We start from the raw sequence: 14,048 nt of genomic DNA on the forward strand, positions 1-14,048 counted from the left end.
ATCATTACATCTGGAGTTGCAACAAGTGTTTTTACAGATGTGATGTGCTGTTTCATAATATTTTTTTATTTTTTTTTTTACATTTAAGTAACCCCTGGCCTTCCTCTACACACTATACATTTGCAGATTGGAATATAACACATTATATGATACTGCAAGTTCTCTCATTTTTCATGTCCAGCTGCTTTCTATTTTAATAGCATATCGTAGAGTGTTTCTAGGGTTTGTTTACATCATTAGTCAAGTAAAGTGAAGGAATATGTAAATGTGAAATTACCTGTGGAGTAATAATGTGAAGTGAATAACGATAGAGAGAGTTATCATGAAGTTTACTCATGGTCATCTTTATCAGTCGCATTAAAAATACTAACATTTCCAACATCTGTCAAGTTTACATTTTCTGGAGCAATAAAAAGTCTGTGAATGAATAAATTACCAGTACATTTTTTAAATAAAATGTAACTGAATTTGATGTAGTACAGTGTGAGCTGTGTGAGATTGCTGTCCGTTGTGGCTGCTGTTGTGACTTCCCCTCACCGCTTTATCCTTTTCTGTCTCTGCAGTGCATCAAAACCTACAAGTCTGACTGGCATGTGGTCAATTACAAATATGAAGAGTATTCTGGGGATTTTCGTCAGCTCCCAAAGTGAGTGCTTGTAGTCCACAGGACTATATGTGTGCCTCAGCTCTAATGACAGGTGTTTCATGTATAAACTGTTTCCTGACACAGACATTACATTACACTATAGTTACAGCAACAGAGAAGGGGTCACACTAGTGTTTACATGTGTGTCACATGGTTTACTACAAAATGTTGTGCACATTTTCTAAAAGCTTACAGATACAGAGGACATTAATTCCATTGCCTCACAGTGTTGTAAAATGTTGCAATGTTACTGGTCAATTTCCAGCATCTTACTGTGTTGAGTGACACTCCTTTGTATTTTGCCCAGTGGATGTTTGAGCTGGAACACTAGAAACACGGATGTCTGTTTCTTGGAGGCTCACAGCAACAACAATAGAAAGCTTCCTATGTTTTTTTTCTGCCGAGGATAAGCAGAGCTATTCTGGGACTGCTGTTGTTTAATGTCCTTAAGACATAAAGGAAATCCCACAATGCATCGTGTGTCCCAGGTCAAGCCACTTTACTTGAGGACAGGAATGCGCTTTACAGATGTTGTGTGTTATGTTTAAATCATTGTCAAAATAATCACTGGAAAAGCCCCTGTCCTTGGCCTTGACACTGTTTATGCTCTTGTTTCCCCCGGAGCAATGTGGGTCCTGTTAAGTCAAGGGGCAAAGTGTCGGTCTGGGGTTTGAGCTGCTTAGAAATGAAAAGCAACTGCTGTTTCACCTAAATTCTGCAAAGTTATAAGCATTTTAACTGCCACACAGTCAGAAATCCCATTGTTATTTTTAACCTTTGTCATCGCTTTGCATCATCTATCAGGAATCTGACCAAATTTGCCTTTTGTAAAATGTGCCATAGCCAACATTGTCCTAAATCTATTGGACACAGATGCACAATCCATACACATGCGTTCATAACACACAGAAAAGATTATTTTTAGCTTAACAATGCCAGCAGCTTTCTAGACCCACAAAATCTGATTATGATACACGGTTACAGCTGTTAAAAGGAATGGGATCACAGGGATTTGATTTATAAAATTATACAAAATCCAAATTCAGAGATTCTGATTCGAATGCCATAGTTGTGCTTTGAATGTTCATATTTTGGTACTGTGAACATATGAAAGTCTAAGTTCTCTTATACATTTCTTCTTAGTAAGGTGTTAAGACCTGAGAAACTAGCAGCTCACCTGTTTGAGGTGGATGAAGATGTGGAAAAAGATGAGGTAAGTCCACTAATCCTGAGTTTTCTCTCTTTTTCTTTAAAATCCCTGTACTCACTGTTCACTTCTGCTCATGTAAAGATCAGCAGCTTGTTCAGCAATCCCCTGAAGTATTTATAACAATGACCTACCGAGTTCAAGCTTTCCCCATGCCTCGCTGAGCCCCATTTTAATACCAGACCATTTGTATCCCTTTATTTAATCTCACTCCTCTTTTACAAGCCAACCTCTCTCTGTTTCCCTCAGCGTGCTCTTGACATTTGTAGCATTTCACAGGCACATACCATCTCAATAATTACCTCGCTTTGGGTATTGATTTAACCAAAGGCCAATGACCTTTAATGGAGACAAGGTCATAGCTGAAACCCCCTGAGATTAGAAAAGGGCACTGTAGATCTTAATGGAGATCCTTGTGAAAAACCAACACATGCTGAACTCACTGGGCCTTGAGAGCAGATTCATAATGCCTAAAGCAAAACGTATTCATGTGAAGATTGAAGTTGACACACAATCTTCATATTTCATTTTTTTGTATTTTTCCACCACAGTCGTTGTTAGTGTGTTCATTAGCCGACGTGTGTCCTCTGGTTTTTCCTTCTGCAGGACACAGCCTCTCTGGGATCCCAAAAGGGAGGAGTGTCAAAACATGGCTGGCTGTACAAAGGCAACATGAACAGTGCAATCAGTGTTACTATGCGGGTCAGTACATATACGAGTAAAAACCTTAGTCAATGATTAAATGCAGCTTTCCCCCTTCATTTGTCTCTGCTTCGACATCTCACTCCCCCTTTTATTGTATTAATAATGAAGTCTTTGTCTTAGTAAAAGTATAATTTAACATATGTGTAAATGTGATGTGGTTATCTTTATCCTTTAGTCCTTCAAGAGAAGGTATTTTCATCTTGCTCAGCTTGGAGATGGCTCTTACAACCTCAACTTCTACAAAGATGAAAACACCTCCAAAGAACCCAAAGGAACCATCTTCCTTGATTCGTGCATGGGTGTTGTTCAGGTGAAGAACCGGATGCACTAATAATGCCTTGAGAACTTGTGACCAGTGTGACCAGTGTGGCTGAGTGACACCAGTGTTTGCATGTGTGTGTTCTTCTAGAACAGCAAAGTGCGTCGCTTTGCCTTTGAGCTGAAGATGCAGGATAAGAGCACGTTCCTGCTGGCTGCGGACAGCGAGGCAGAGATGGACGAGTGGATCAGCACACTCAACAAGATTCTCCACAGCAGCTTTGAACAAGCCATGCAGGAAAAGAGAAATGGAGACTTGCATGACGGTGTGGTTCTTTGTGTAATTGTTCTTAATCCACTGTCTGACTGTGTTTTTGTCAGTTGTGTCTGTCATTGCCAGCCTCTTAAATTGTTCTGTTCCCCATAGAAGGATTTCTTTCCTCTGCAGGTTGTTGTCAACAGCCTCTTCTCACATAATTCTCCTTCCCACTTGCTAAAGAAGGAGAGACCAACACATCACTATGCTTTTATGTAATTGCCTAAACACACTTCTCGTCTTGATGTCTCCATCAGATGAGGAGCACGGAAAAACAGACCTCACCTCCGGAAGTTTTCAAGACAGCTTTCAGGTGGCCTGTTTTTTCCATCTGTAGTAACATGTTTAAAATGGATGTTTTATGACCACAAAACAAGCCACACTTTATATGGATTAGTTTGTCCACATGCTTGAGGAGATGCTTTAAAAGGTCCAGATGACTCCCTTGGAAATGCATTTTGAGCAGAATAGTTCACCAGCTGTATTTTCTTCAACCACCTCTCTCCAATTGTATCTTATGTAACTTAAAAAAAAGAAAGAATAATAAAATGGATTGGAATTAATGCTGAGCATACTCATAATCATAAGCATGTTGCAGTCAATTCCATACTACCTCTACTTTTTAAGCTACTGTGATTTTTACCTACATTCTGTTTTTTTTGCACAGACGGCCAGAGATATTGAGTCCAAAATGAGAAGTGAAGCTCGCCTCAAGCTGTTCACTCTGGACCCATACACACAGGTAATGAAGATGAAGGCCCTGTGCATTCTGTATAATCCCTTCTACCACAAAAGATTTTTGCAGTTAAACATTTGCAACAACGCATTCCACAGAAACTGGACTTCTCTGGCATTGAGCCCGACGTACGGCAGTTTGAGGAGAAGTTTGGGAAGAGAGTCCTGGTCAGCTGTAATGACCTGTCGTTCAACCTGCAGGGCTGTGTGTCAGACAATGACGAGGGACCAACAACCAATGTATGTAAAAATAAGCGTCAAAAGCATGTATTTATTTATTTTTTGTCAAAGTTGTCACATTAGTTTGATGCATTTACATGTAGAGGAAAATGATTCATAGACCATTCAGATGACAGTTCAGGTTACCATGGCAACCAGCCTGGGTGTCCCACCATGCATTTGCACCAGTCTGAGGCTGGTTTCCTGCTGTCACTCTCCAACATCCCTCTTTCAGTGGAAGGAGTCGTGTTTTACTCTCAGCACTGAGCCAAAAATAACCACAGCTATTTAGTCACTCACTCACTCAAGAGTGAATGGGAAGATGATATATATCAATGGTGCACTCCCACTTGAAGGAAAATGTGAAATACATGAGGATTTTTTTCCCTATTTCTCGCCCCAACTCTTCTTTTTTTTGTCTCATCTGTGTTGCAAAAATATGTTCTTTCCTCTCCTCTCTCATCAAAGGTGGAGCCTTTCTACGTGATCCTGTCCCTCTTTGACGTCCAGAACAGCAGAAAGATCTCAGCTGACTTCCACGTGGATCTCAACCATCCTTTGGTCCGACAAATGACATCAGGCTCTGGTGGTAGCAGCGGGCACGACGTTCAAATCAACAGCAGTTGTGGTGATGGGCTCTTCAGTGGTCACAGGCTGGTCAGTGGACTCCCAGAATGTGCTCTGGAGTATCCCAGGCAGGGGGTGTTCTCAGTCACATGTCCCCATCCAGAGATCTTTCTCGTGGCCAGGATTGAGAAGGTCCTGCAGGGAGGGATCACTCACTGCACTGAACCCTATATGAAGAGCTCAGACTCTGCAAAGGTTTGCACATTTTGCAAACATGATGAGGACATTGTTGTAAATAATCTAACATTAAAGTAATCCACTATTTTGTTTAGATGGCTCAGAAAGTGCTGAAGAATGCTAAAACGGCCTGCAGCAGACTGGGGCAATACAGGATGCCATTTGCTTGGGCTGCAAGGTGAGAAAAACCTCCAAACTTTGTGAGTTAATTGAGAAGATTTATCCCACTGTCATAAATAAAAATGCTGTATAACCCACCGAGACCTCCAAGATCAACGAGGGGTCGTCTGTCAGTGATTCCTAATGTAACTTTTAAACAAGACAAAGACAAGACAAGACGAAAGGAAATGTGCTCTTCTGTCCTGTAAAGTCTGTGTTTTCTGTTTTCCGTGTCTGCAGGCCTGTGTTCAAAGATGCGTCAGGAACTTTGGACAAAAGCTCTCGTTTCTCAGCTCTTTACAGACAGGACAGCAGCAAGCTGTCAGATGAGGACATGTTCAAACTGCTTACTGACTTTAGGAAGTGTGTATTTCCCCCCTCCCCCGCCATCTCTCTTTCTGCATTTCAATATACCACTTTAATTTGTTGTTGATACAGTTTTGTAACTGCTGCCTGTGTGTGTTAACAGACCAGAGAAAATGGCCAAACTCCCTGTGCTCTTAGGGAACTTGGATGTGACTATTGACAGTGTGGCCCCGGATGTAACCAGTAAACCCTTCTAAATATTTACAAAATCACTTTGAACAATCTTTTTTATAGTTGTTACACTTAAGGCTTCAACTCTCCTCATTTTTCTGTGTGCAGATTGTGTCACTTCCTCCTACATCCCTGTGAGGAACTTTGAAGGCAACGGGCCAGGCAGTGCTCTGCTGGAGGTGGAGGAGTTTGTTCCCTGCATCGCGAAGTGCTCCCAACCATTTACCATCTATAAAAACCACCTGTATGTCTACCCAAAACACCTCAAGTATGATGGACAGAAGACCTTTGCTAAGGTACGTAGAGTAAGAATCAATAGCAGTACATTAGAGTTAAAGGGATAGTTGCTTTTGGTTGCTTTTGGACTGCTTGCCCCCATCACTGAAAACTCATTTGACAGCCTTTTCTGACGAGAAACAGAAGTTTGCGTTGCTTTGTAATCCCACTCACTCTCCTGCACCAAAGTCCGTAGAGAAAATCAGTTATCTGTTACACGACCCATATATGTAATAACATTTAAAGGCGACATAGACCGGAAGCTCCAATTAATGCTGCGTTTGTATGTATACCTCGTTTATGAAACCCTAAAGTTTTCAGAACAGAAACAGTTCAGCCACTGCTGAGAAAATAGGGTTTTATTGTTTTCCTGGGCTCTGCGAAGCGGATCGGCACTTCCGTAGGTTGATGTTGTCATCAGAAATCCTCACCACTCCTCTCACCACCGTAGCGCCTCCTGGTGCGGGCACTAGTCCGGACACATCTAGTTGCGTACATTCAACCGCAGAAGAAGAAGAACTACTCTCGTTGTAGCTGCTGAGATGCAGAGCATACACCGTGCTGGGGAGCTGTGTATCTGAGAGCTGGCCTACCAATGACGTCACTTCCAGGTACCTGGACAATCACAGGACAGTGGGAAAGCTCTCATTGGCTGGCCAATCACAACACAGTCCACGTTCTGGGGGTGTGGTTTTGGTCTGAAACAGCGCGGCTGACTAGAGCGTCAGCGAGGAGATGTTTTGATCGGCTCGTTTGCAGTGATTAGGAGGTTTTTAACCATGAAAACAAGTTAATATATGTAAGTAGACCTCCATAACCAACATATATGTGTGATACAAGCATTCTATGTCAGCTTTAAAAACTTATGGCTTATTATTTTTGGAAAGTAATGCTTCCTGTTTAGCTTATGGGAAAAAAAAACCGGCAACCTCCTCATGTTGCTCAGCTAAGCAGCAGAGCTGGATGGAATTATCTGTGTGTAAAGCAGCAGCTTCTGTTTAGTACATTAATAATGGGATATTATTTTCAGTAGGTCAGCTTCATTTTGAAGCCCAACTGGCCCTTCTCTCCCTCATCTGTCTCTCTGCTCTCCTCTATTTTAAGTTGGAAATATTTTCCCTTTTTACTGAAACTAATGGACTTTCAAAATGGACACAGAGGCACAGTCATGGAAGCGTCTGGCATGAAATTGGTTCCTGGCAAGCGGGATGTCATGATGAAGTACTTCTTGCTTTTCCATTATAATCTTTCTCCCTTTTGTCTCCCCCTGTTCAGGCGCGCAATATTGCGGTTTACATTGAGTTCAAGGACTCGGATGAGGATGACGCCCAGCCACTTAAGGTACACAAACATATCATTTATTTAACTTTTGATATGCTGGTCTAAAAATTATGATCTGATGTTTTGATGTGGGATTTGTTGGTCTTGACTTACAGCTGCACTCAAACTGATCAATAAAAAACAAATAGTTACCAATTAATTTAGTAACCAGTTAATAATTGATTAATCATTGCAGCCCTAAAATATGTTCATACATGTGTTTCCCATTCCAAAGCATATCAGGTACCTATGGAAGCCTTTACATACCAAAAAGGGAGTCATTCTTCTTTGTAAGCCTCTGCATCAAAGTGTGAAATGTTCGCCTTGGCTCTTTTGTCCATTTAGGCTGCCATACAACAAGAAGGCAGCCTCCCTAAGGCAAGACCCTTGTCTAAAGTACATATGAAAGATTTATTCTAGGGCTACAACAGCCAAAGAATTCTTATTTTACAGGAGGTATACACATATGAACTGACTCATAGTTAGAATATTCAATTTCTGTCATAGAAGACCCGTGTTCGCAAGGGCCTTACTGCATGGAGTTTGCATGTTCTCCCCATGTGTGCATGGGTTTTCTCCTGGTTCTCAGGTTTCCCAGTCCAAAAACAAGCAGATTTTGGGCAAATTGGACACTCTAAATTGCCTTTTGCCTTACACCAGTTTGGGTTAGCACCAGTGACCCTCATGTGGAGGATAAAGCAGTAGAAGATGAATGAATGAAACCGTCCTAAATGTCTCTCAATCTCTGGAAACCAAGTTTACTTATCTCCTTCATTCTGCATGTAGTGCATATACGGTCGTCCAGGAGGTCCTCTATTCACAAAGCAGGCGTACGCAGCCATCCTGCACCACCAGCAGAACCCTGAGTTCTACAGTGAGGTACCATCTTTATTCATCGTCTATCACAGTGTTGTTTTAGTGCTACAGATGTTATAATATTTTTTTGTTGCAGCTGATTAATGATTAAAATGCATCAGTTCATGGACACAAGGATGGATGTACCCGTTGTCTTTTGTGTTAACTTCAAGTATCGAAATCATGGAATCCGTGTTTTGCCTGTCTCCAGATAAAGATGGAGCTACCTACCCAGCTGCATGAGAAGCATCACCTTCTCTTCACCTTCTATCACGTTAGCTGTGACAGCAACAGCAAGAAGAAAGACCTCGTGGAGACTCCAGGTAGGAGCTTCCTTCTCCCACTGAATGAAAACAAGAGCAGCAGTTTTCAGAAATGACAAAAATAAATAAATAAATAATAGCAGTTTGATGCTTTACACACTGTAATGTACTGTAATGTACCCGCGTCACATTCACAGTGGGTTCAGCCTGGCTGCCTCTGCTGAGGGACGGCAGAGTCATCATGAATGAACAGCAGCTGCCTGTGGCTGCAAATCTACCTGCTGGCTACCTCAGCTCTCAGGATGGTGTCAGCAAGGTGACAAAAATAAAGTGACTTTAAGTGAAATAATGTAGCTCTCCATTGGTGCTATTGACATCGTGTCATTATATTCAGAATCCATTGCAGTAATCATTCCACACTTTTGATTGCAGCACTCAGGCTCAGAGATCAAATGGGTAGATGGAGGGAAACCTGTTTTCAAAGTGTCCACTCATCTTGTTTCTACAGTTTACACTCAGGTACTCACACTACATTTTTACCATTCCTCTCAGTCATTTCAGGATGTTTTGGTTCAGAAAAACTGAGAAAATGCTTATACGAATGAACCATGTTTCCTTTAGGACCAGCACTTGCACAACTTCTTCCACCACTGTCGAATCATGGAGGTGTCAGAACAAGCATCAGAGGGGGAGCTGGTGAAATACCTTAAGGTATGCAAGCTGTATGGGACACACCTTTTTGTTCATGCCCCATCCGATGCAATATGTTCTATCCAACATTCAAATCGTACTCTGTCCCTTCTCTTTTAGAGTCTCCATGCGATGGAGGGTCATGTGATGGTCAACTTCCTGCCCACTGTCCTTAACCAGCTCTTCTCTGTCCTTACCAGAGCCACACACGAAGATGTGGTTGTCAATGTGACCAGGTATGCAGCACATTTTTATTTTTTTCTCATTAGACACTCACTATAGGCTCACACAGACTCCATGGGTGTGTTTTATGTTTCAGTTTTGTGTGGCCAGATTTTGAAGCCATGTAGGGAGTATGCAAATGAGGTGTCAGCCTCTAAAGTCTATGTGGGCTATGTCTGTATTTGGTTTATTCCCTCTAGGAAGATTCATGTCCTCTTTTTGTTCATATTCTAATGTTTTCTCCACCTCTTCCTCCCTCTTCAGAGTGATGGTCCATGTTGTAGCACAGTGCCATGAAGAGGGACTTGAGCATTACTTACGGTCTTACATCAAGGTGCAGCTCTTTGTTTTTATGTGTCCCAGTGTTTTCATAGAAATTAAGTTGATGTCATCAGAGGGATGTCATTTTTTTTAATGGCTGTTTCCATTCACAGTTTGTGTTTAAGCCAGAGACTTACTCCTCCACTAATGTGAAAACAGTTCACGAGGAGTTGGCCAAAGCCATGACAGCCATACTCAAGCCATCGACTGACTTCCTAACCAGCAACAAGCTGCTAAAGGTAAACTACACTCATTATTATTTGTTGCACACATTCCCCTAAAAGCATTAAAATGGCAGTTCCGGTTATTTAAGTGCCGTTGAATGAGGTACTGATATATAGTTAGAGACATGGAGACTCACTCTCACTGAAAACATGGCATCAAGATCGTCAGCCTCATAACAAAAAAACCCTTAAAAAAACCCATTAGCTTAAGTCTTCAATATCTTAAGAATGCATTTTTGCTTTATCTCATCATTAGACAGCATTTTTCAACTGGTATCTAAAGTTTGTAAACTGCTTACTCTCACACCAAAGTCCATACATAAAGAATATCAGCATGGTGATACTGATATTCTGCTGTCGCATTTGGGAAATCTGATTTCCACACATTTACACATAGTAACACATTGGAACTCTGATGAAGGCAGCTAATAAGTAAATGTGCTGCTTTTGTCTGTGTACTCTGGGAGTAAGAAGTTTACAAAGTGACAAAGTTCTGTTTTCAGTCAGAAAAAGTGAAATAAAGTGATGAACATATTCTCAAGGTCTCGTGGAGTTCTTGTGGAAGAGGTAAATAAATCATTTCTCTTGCTGTTCTTTTGTGTTTCAGCACTCGTGGTACTTCTTTGAAGCTCTGGTGAAGTCTATGGCTCATTATCTCATGGAAAGTGGAAAAGTCAAGGTAGATCTCCCTTTCTTCTCAGTAACTTCTCTCCTCCAAGTGGAAATCACCAACTTTTTTTTGTTTTCTCTTCCTCTTGTCCAGCTTTCAAGGAACCAGCGTTTTTCTGCCTCATTCTACCACGCAGTAGAGACACTGGTTAATATGCTGATGCCTCACATCACCCAGAAATACAAGGACAACCTGGACGCAGCTCATAATGCCAACCACAGCCTGGCTGTTTTCATCAAGGTTGGCAGTCTTGTGATTTCTCGTGTGATTAAAACCCAAAAACCTTTGATTTAATTTACTTTGTTCACTGTATTTTTTTTTTCTCTTCACTCAGCGTTGCTTCACATTCATGGACAGAGGCTTTGTATTCAAGCAGATCAACAACTACATGAACTGCTTTGTGCCTGGAGACCCCAAGGTTGAATTTTTTTTCAGTATTGTTTAAATTGTGTAGTTAAATCTGCCATATCAGCCTAATTGTCTGAAAGATATTTACTCTTGTATTCTCACCAGACTTTGTATGAATTCAAGTTTGAGTTCCTGCGCGTTGTCTGCACCCATGAGCATTACGTTCCTCTTAATCTGCCCATGCCCTTTGGAAAAGGGAGAATACAGAGGTTCCAGGGTAAGAAAGGGAAATCTAATCTAAGTGCAGTTGATATTGTGCTTGATTATTTGTCATTTAAATGTTTTTTTCTGCTACAGATCTCCACTTGGACTATTCTCTGACCGACGACTTCTGTCGAAACCATTTCCTGGTGGGTCTGCTGCTCAGGGAGGTGGGCGGGGCTCTTCAGGAGTTCAGGGATGTCCGTCAGATCGCCGTCCAGGTGCTCAAGGTCCTGATGATCAAACATACATTTGATGATCGCTACGCTGCAAAAGTGAGTTCCACAGTTCTCCATATCTTGTTGATAGGTCTTTTACTTTTCATGATTATGTACAACTTTTCAATTCACGATCTTTATGTTTTTATTCCAGAGCCAACAGGCCCGACTCGCCACTCTTTACCTCCCTCTGTTTGGCCTGCTGCAGGAGAATGTCCACAGACTTGATGTCAAGGAGTCAGCGCCTTTCAGCACCCACAGTGTAAGCCTGACACTCAGTGGTGGGAAAGTGAACTGCAGGCCACCAAAATAATAATTCTGGGTTAATGACAGCTCAACGAGAACATTTAAAAGCAAGCAACATATGTGTTTTTAATCTAAGCTGCATGCTTCAGCTTCATTTGAAAATAAAATCTCTCTCGTGCCATGTTGCTTTTTGTTTCAGAATGTGAGAGAGGACTCCATGATGGCGCCTCAGAAAACTGGCAGTTGCATAGAAAATGCTCTGCACAAAGATGTGTTCGGGGTCATCTCTGGAACAGGTGACTCCTTCCTCCATGATGAATGATGAGCGACATTTTCTGTACTGGGTTAAATTTGTCCTTGATGCATTGACCACACATTCCACACCTGTTTTTCTTACATACAAATACGCTTTGTCTCTCCATTTGAAAACACGACACGTAATAACATGGAATAGAATGGAATACATGCAATATGCAGAGATGTTGAGTTGTTTTTGTGTTTTATTTTATCCAACGGACTGTTGCAACGAGAGACATTGCAGTTGGAGTTAAATTAGTATATTTGCGTTTATTTTAAACTGAAATTAAGATTTTTATTTCTTTACTCAATGATAAAAAAGGTGTTTTTGTTTTGAGTAGCAGACGATGGTTAAATTATCAAAATGTTCAATATAACATCTGCAATGGGATCCATTCCAAAAACATTTTTGAAACATAGTTGAACTGAAGATATGATGTATAACATTTCTGCCTTAAAATATCTAACAATGACCAGACTATTGTTTTCTTTGTAATTACATATTTTGTTGAATTTAGTCATTTCCAAATGTTTTAGAGTCAAGAAAGGAAAGAAAACAACACAAACAAACTAAAAAAAATGAAACCCCACCCTGCATCACCCACCCAAGTTTACATGAATTACAGTTCACACAGTCTTTGTGGTATTGCTAAATGTATGTTGCACATGTTGATATTGCAGTGCCGATAAAGGTCTGATATATTGTGGATTCCCGATAACAAACTTGTGTTTTGCACGGTTCATCCCTGCAGCGTCGCCGCACAGTTCCACTCCCAACGTCAGCTCTGTTAACCACGCAGACTCCAGAGGCTCGCTGATCTCCACTGACTCTGGAAACAGCCTGCCGGACAAGAGCAGTGACAAAACCAATTCTCTGGAGAAGGTGTGTTCATTTGTAATTTATAAATCCTAACCATTGTTCTGTGGATGACATTTACTCCTCGCAATTCATTACTTTTAACTTAACTGTGTTATCTGCATCCACGGACATCTACACTGTCCTCCCACTGCCGTCCTCCAGAGCTCCCACGTCCCTCCACCTTGCTCTGTAACTACCCAACTCATCCAAAAGGAGCGATTTGCTCGAAGACACTCTGTCAATGTTCCCCCTCTGCCCTCTGACCCCGAGGGCAGAGTCCCACCACTGAACTGTGCAGCAAAGCGGTTCACTATGGACTTCTCCCTCCTCACGGTGCCGCTGTCTAACCTGCTACAGGACAGTGACAGTGATAGTGTCAAACAGGCTGCTGGCCAGACTGTGGAAGGAAAACACCAGGAAAATATACCGATACAAGTATTCAGTTTGACCTTTTTGTGATGTTTCCAGACAAAACCTTTGGCAAGAATTGTACAGAGTCCTACAAACTGAACTTTTTGGCATTTTTGTCTCCAAAACATCTCAAACAAGTCCCCTTGTTTGCACAAACCTGTACAAATCATCCAAAATCCTTCCAATATTTCCTTCTATCTCATCTGAGTGTCCCACACTAGCGAGTGTACTCTTTATTCTCTTTTAACATCGTGGAGGTTGAACTTGTTTTCTGTGCACTTTTCCTGTCCAAAGAAAAAAACTCTGAGTGATGCTTGTTATTTCTTTGAAGTTCTTTTTTTTTTCTGCAGCTCTGCTTTCTCTCTTCCGTTTGTTCAACGTCATGATTTTCTTTCCAGAACCAGTGTGCGTCGACTCTGGGCAGCACCGTGCTGCGCTGTGACAAACTGGACCGGGATGAGATCAAAAACCTGCTCATGTGCTTTCTGCATATCCTCAAGAGCATGTCAGAAGGTGAGGATCTGTTTTATGTTCTTTTGACACACGATAATGTCGATAATTACGACAGATTACGTAATGAATCTTTTCTTACTGTTGTCTCACTCTTAGAGGCTCTTTTTTCTTACTGGAACAAAGCAGCTTCATCAGAGCTGATGGACTTCTTTACATTAATAGAGTAAGTTACCCAATGATGTTTTGATTCAAGTGTTAATGAAAGGTGTAGTAGGCCAATTCTAATATTAGATATCCAGGGGTCAAGTACAAATATCAATGTAGACTAGCATACATGTGTATATTTAAAGGAAACATTTGTTAGTTATGAATTAAATTACATAAAACATGCACTACAAGAAGCAATATTTAAAACACAGGAAAGCACACATCACATGACAAACAGAAACACAACAAAACTGTAATTTCAACAGCTGCTCCCAAGAGACAAATCAAATTAAAAAACAGATCAATGGTCAATAATCTGTG

The 14,048-nt window shown here is 41.2% G+C and overlaps 1 protein-coding gene across 5 annotated transcripts in view; it reads left to right on the plus strand.

Annotated features, from left to right (window-relative positions):
• The window catches only part of dock9b (dedicator of cytokinesis 9b), a 49,990-nt gene that overhangs the window by 22,337 nt on the left and 13,605 nt on the right, over positions 1 to 14,048 (plus strand). For all 5 annotated transcript variants that reach the window (XM_044011911.1, XM_044011874.1, XM_044011884.1 and 2 more), the window contains exons 4-35: positions 564 to 646; positions 1,790 to 1,859; positions 2,460 to 2,555; positions 2,734 to 2,868; positions 2,968 to 3,142; positions 3,390 to 3,445; positions 3,800 to 3,874; positions 3,967 to 4,107; positions 4,555 to 4,908; positions 4,986 to 5,068; positions 5,290 to 5,412; positions 5,519 to 5,598; positions 5,695 to 5,882; positions 7,138 to 7,203; positions 7,969 to 8,061; positions 8,249 to 8,360; positions 8,498 to 8,616; positions 8,733 to 8,819; positions 8,922 to 9,011; positions 9,111 to 9,226; positions 9,477 to 9,546; positions 9,647 to 9,772; positions 10,365 to 10,436; positions 10,521 to 10,667; positions 10,762 to 10,845; positions 10,941 to 11,052; positions 11,133 to 11,311; positions 11,409 to 11,516; positions 11,700 to 11,796; positions 12,550 to 12,680; positions 13,466 to 13,580; positions 13,677 to 13,743. In XM_044011911.1, the coding sequence (XP_043867846.1) occupies positions 564 to 646; positions 1,790 to 1,859; positions 2,460 to 2,555; positions 2,734 to 2,868; positions 2,968 to 3,142; positions 3,390 to 3,445; positions 3,800 to 3,874; positions 3,967 to 4,107; positions 4,555 to 4,908; positions 4,986 to 5,068; positions 5,290 to 5,412; positions 5,519 to 5,598; positions 5,695 to 5,882; positions 7,138 to 7,203; positions 7,969 to 8,061; positions 8,249 to 8,360; positions 8,498 to 8,616; positions 8,733 to 8,819; positions 8,922 to 9,011; positions 9,111 to 9,226; positions 9,477 to 9,546; positions 9,647 to 9,772; positions 10,365 to 10,436; positions 10,521 to 10,667; positions 10,762 to 10,845; positions 10,941 to 11,052; positions 11,133 to 11,311; positions 11,409 to 11,516; positions 11,700 to 11,796; positions 12,550 to 12,680; positions 13,466 to 13,580; positions 13,677 to 13,743 (3,650 nt within the window). The remainder of the gene's footprint in view (positions 1 to 563; positions 647 to 1,789; positions 1,860 to 2,459; positions 2,556 to 2,733; positions 2,869 to 2,967; positions 3,143 to 3,389; positions 3,446 to 3,799; positions 3,875 to 3,966; positions 4,108 to 4,554; positions 4,909 to 4,985; positions 5,069 to 5,289; positions 5,413 to 5,518; positions 5,599 to 5,694; positions 5,883 to 7,137; positions 7,204 to 7,968; positions 8,062 to 8,248; positions 8,361 to 8,497; positions 8,617 to 8,732; positions 8,820 to 8,921; positions 9,012 to 9,110; positions 9,227 to 9,476; positions 9,547 to 9,646; positions 9,773 to 10,364; positions 10,437 to 10,520; positions 10,668 to 10,761; positions 10,846 to 10,940; positions 11,053 to 11,132; positions 11,312 to 11,408; positions 11,517 to 11,699; positions 11,797 to 12,549; positions 12,681 to 13,465; positions 13,581 to 13,676; positions 13,744 to 14,048) is intronic.

The sequence above is a fragment of the Solea senegalensis genome, linkage group LG2 (genome assembly GCF_019176455.1).
Source record: "Solea senegalensis isolate Sse05_10M linkage group LG2, IFAPA_SoseM_1, whole genome shotgun sequence".
In the NCBI taxonomy this organism is placed as follows: domain Eukaryota; kingdom Metazoa; phylum Chordata; class Actinopteri; order Pleuronectiformes; family Soleidae; genus Solea; species Solea senegalensis.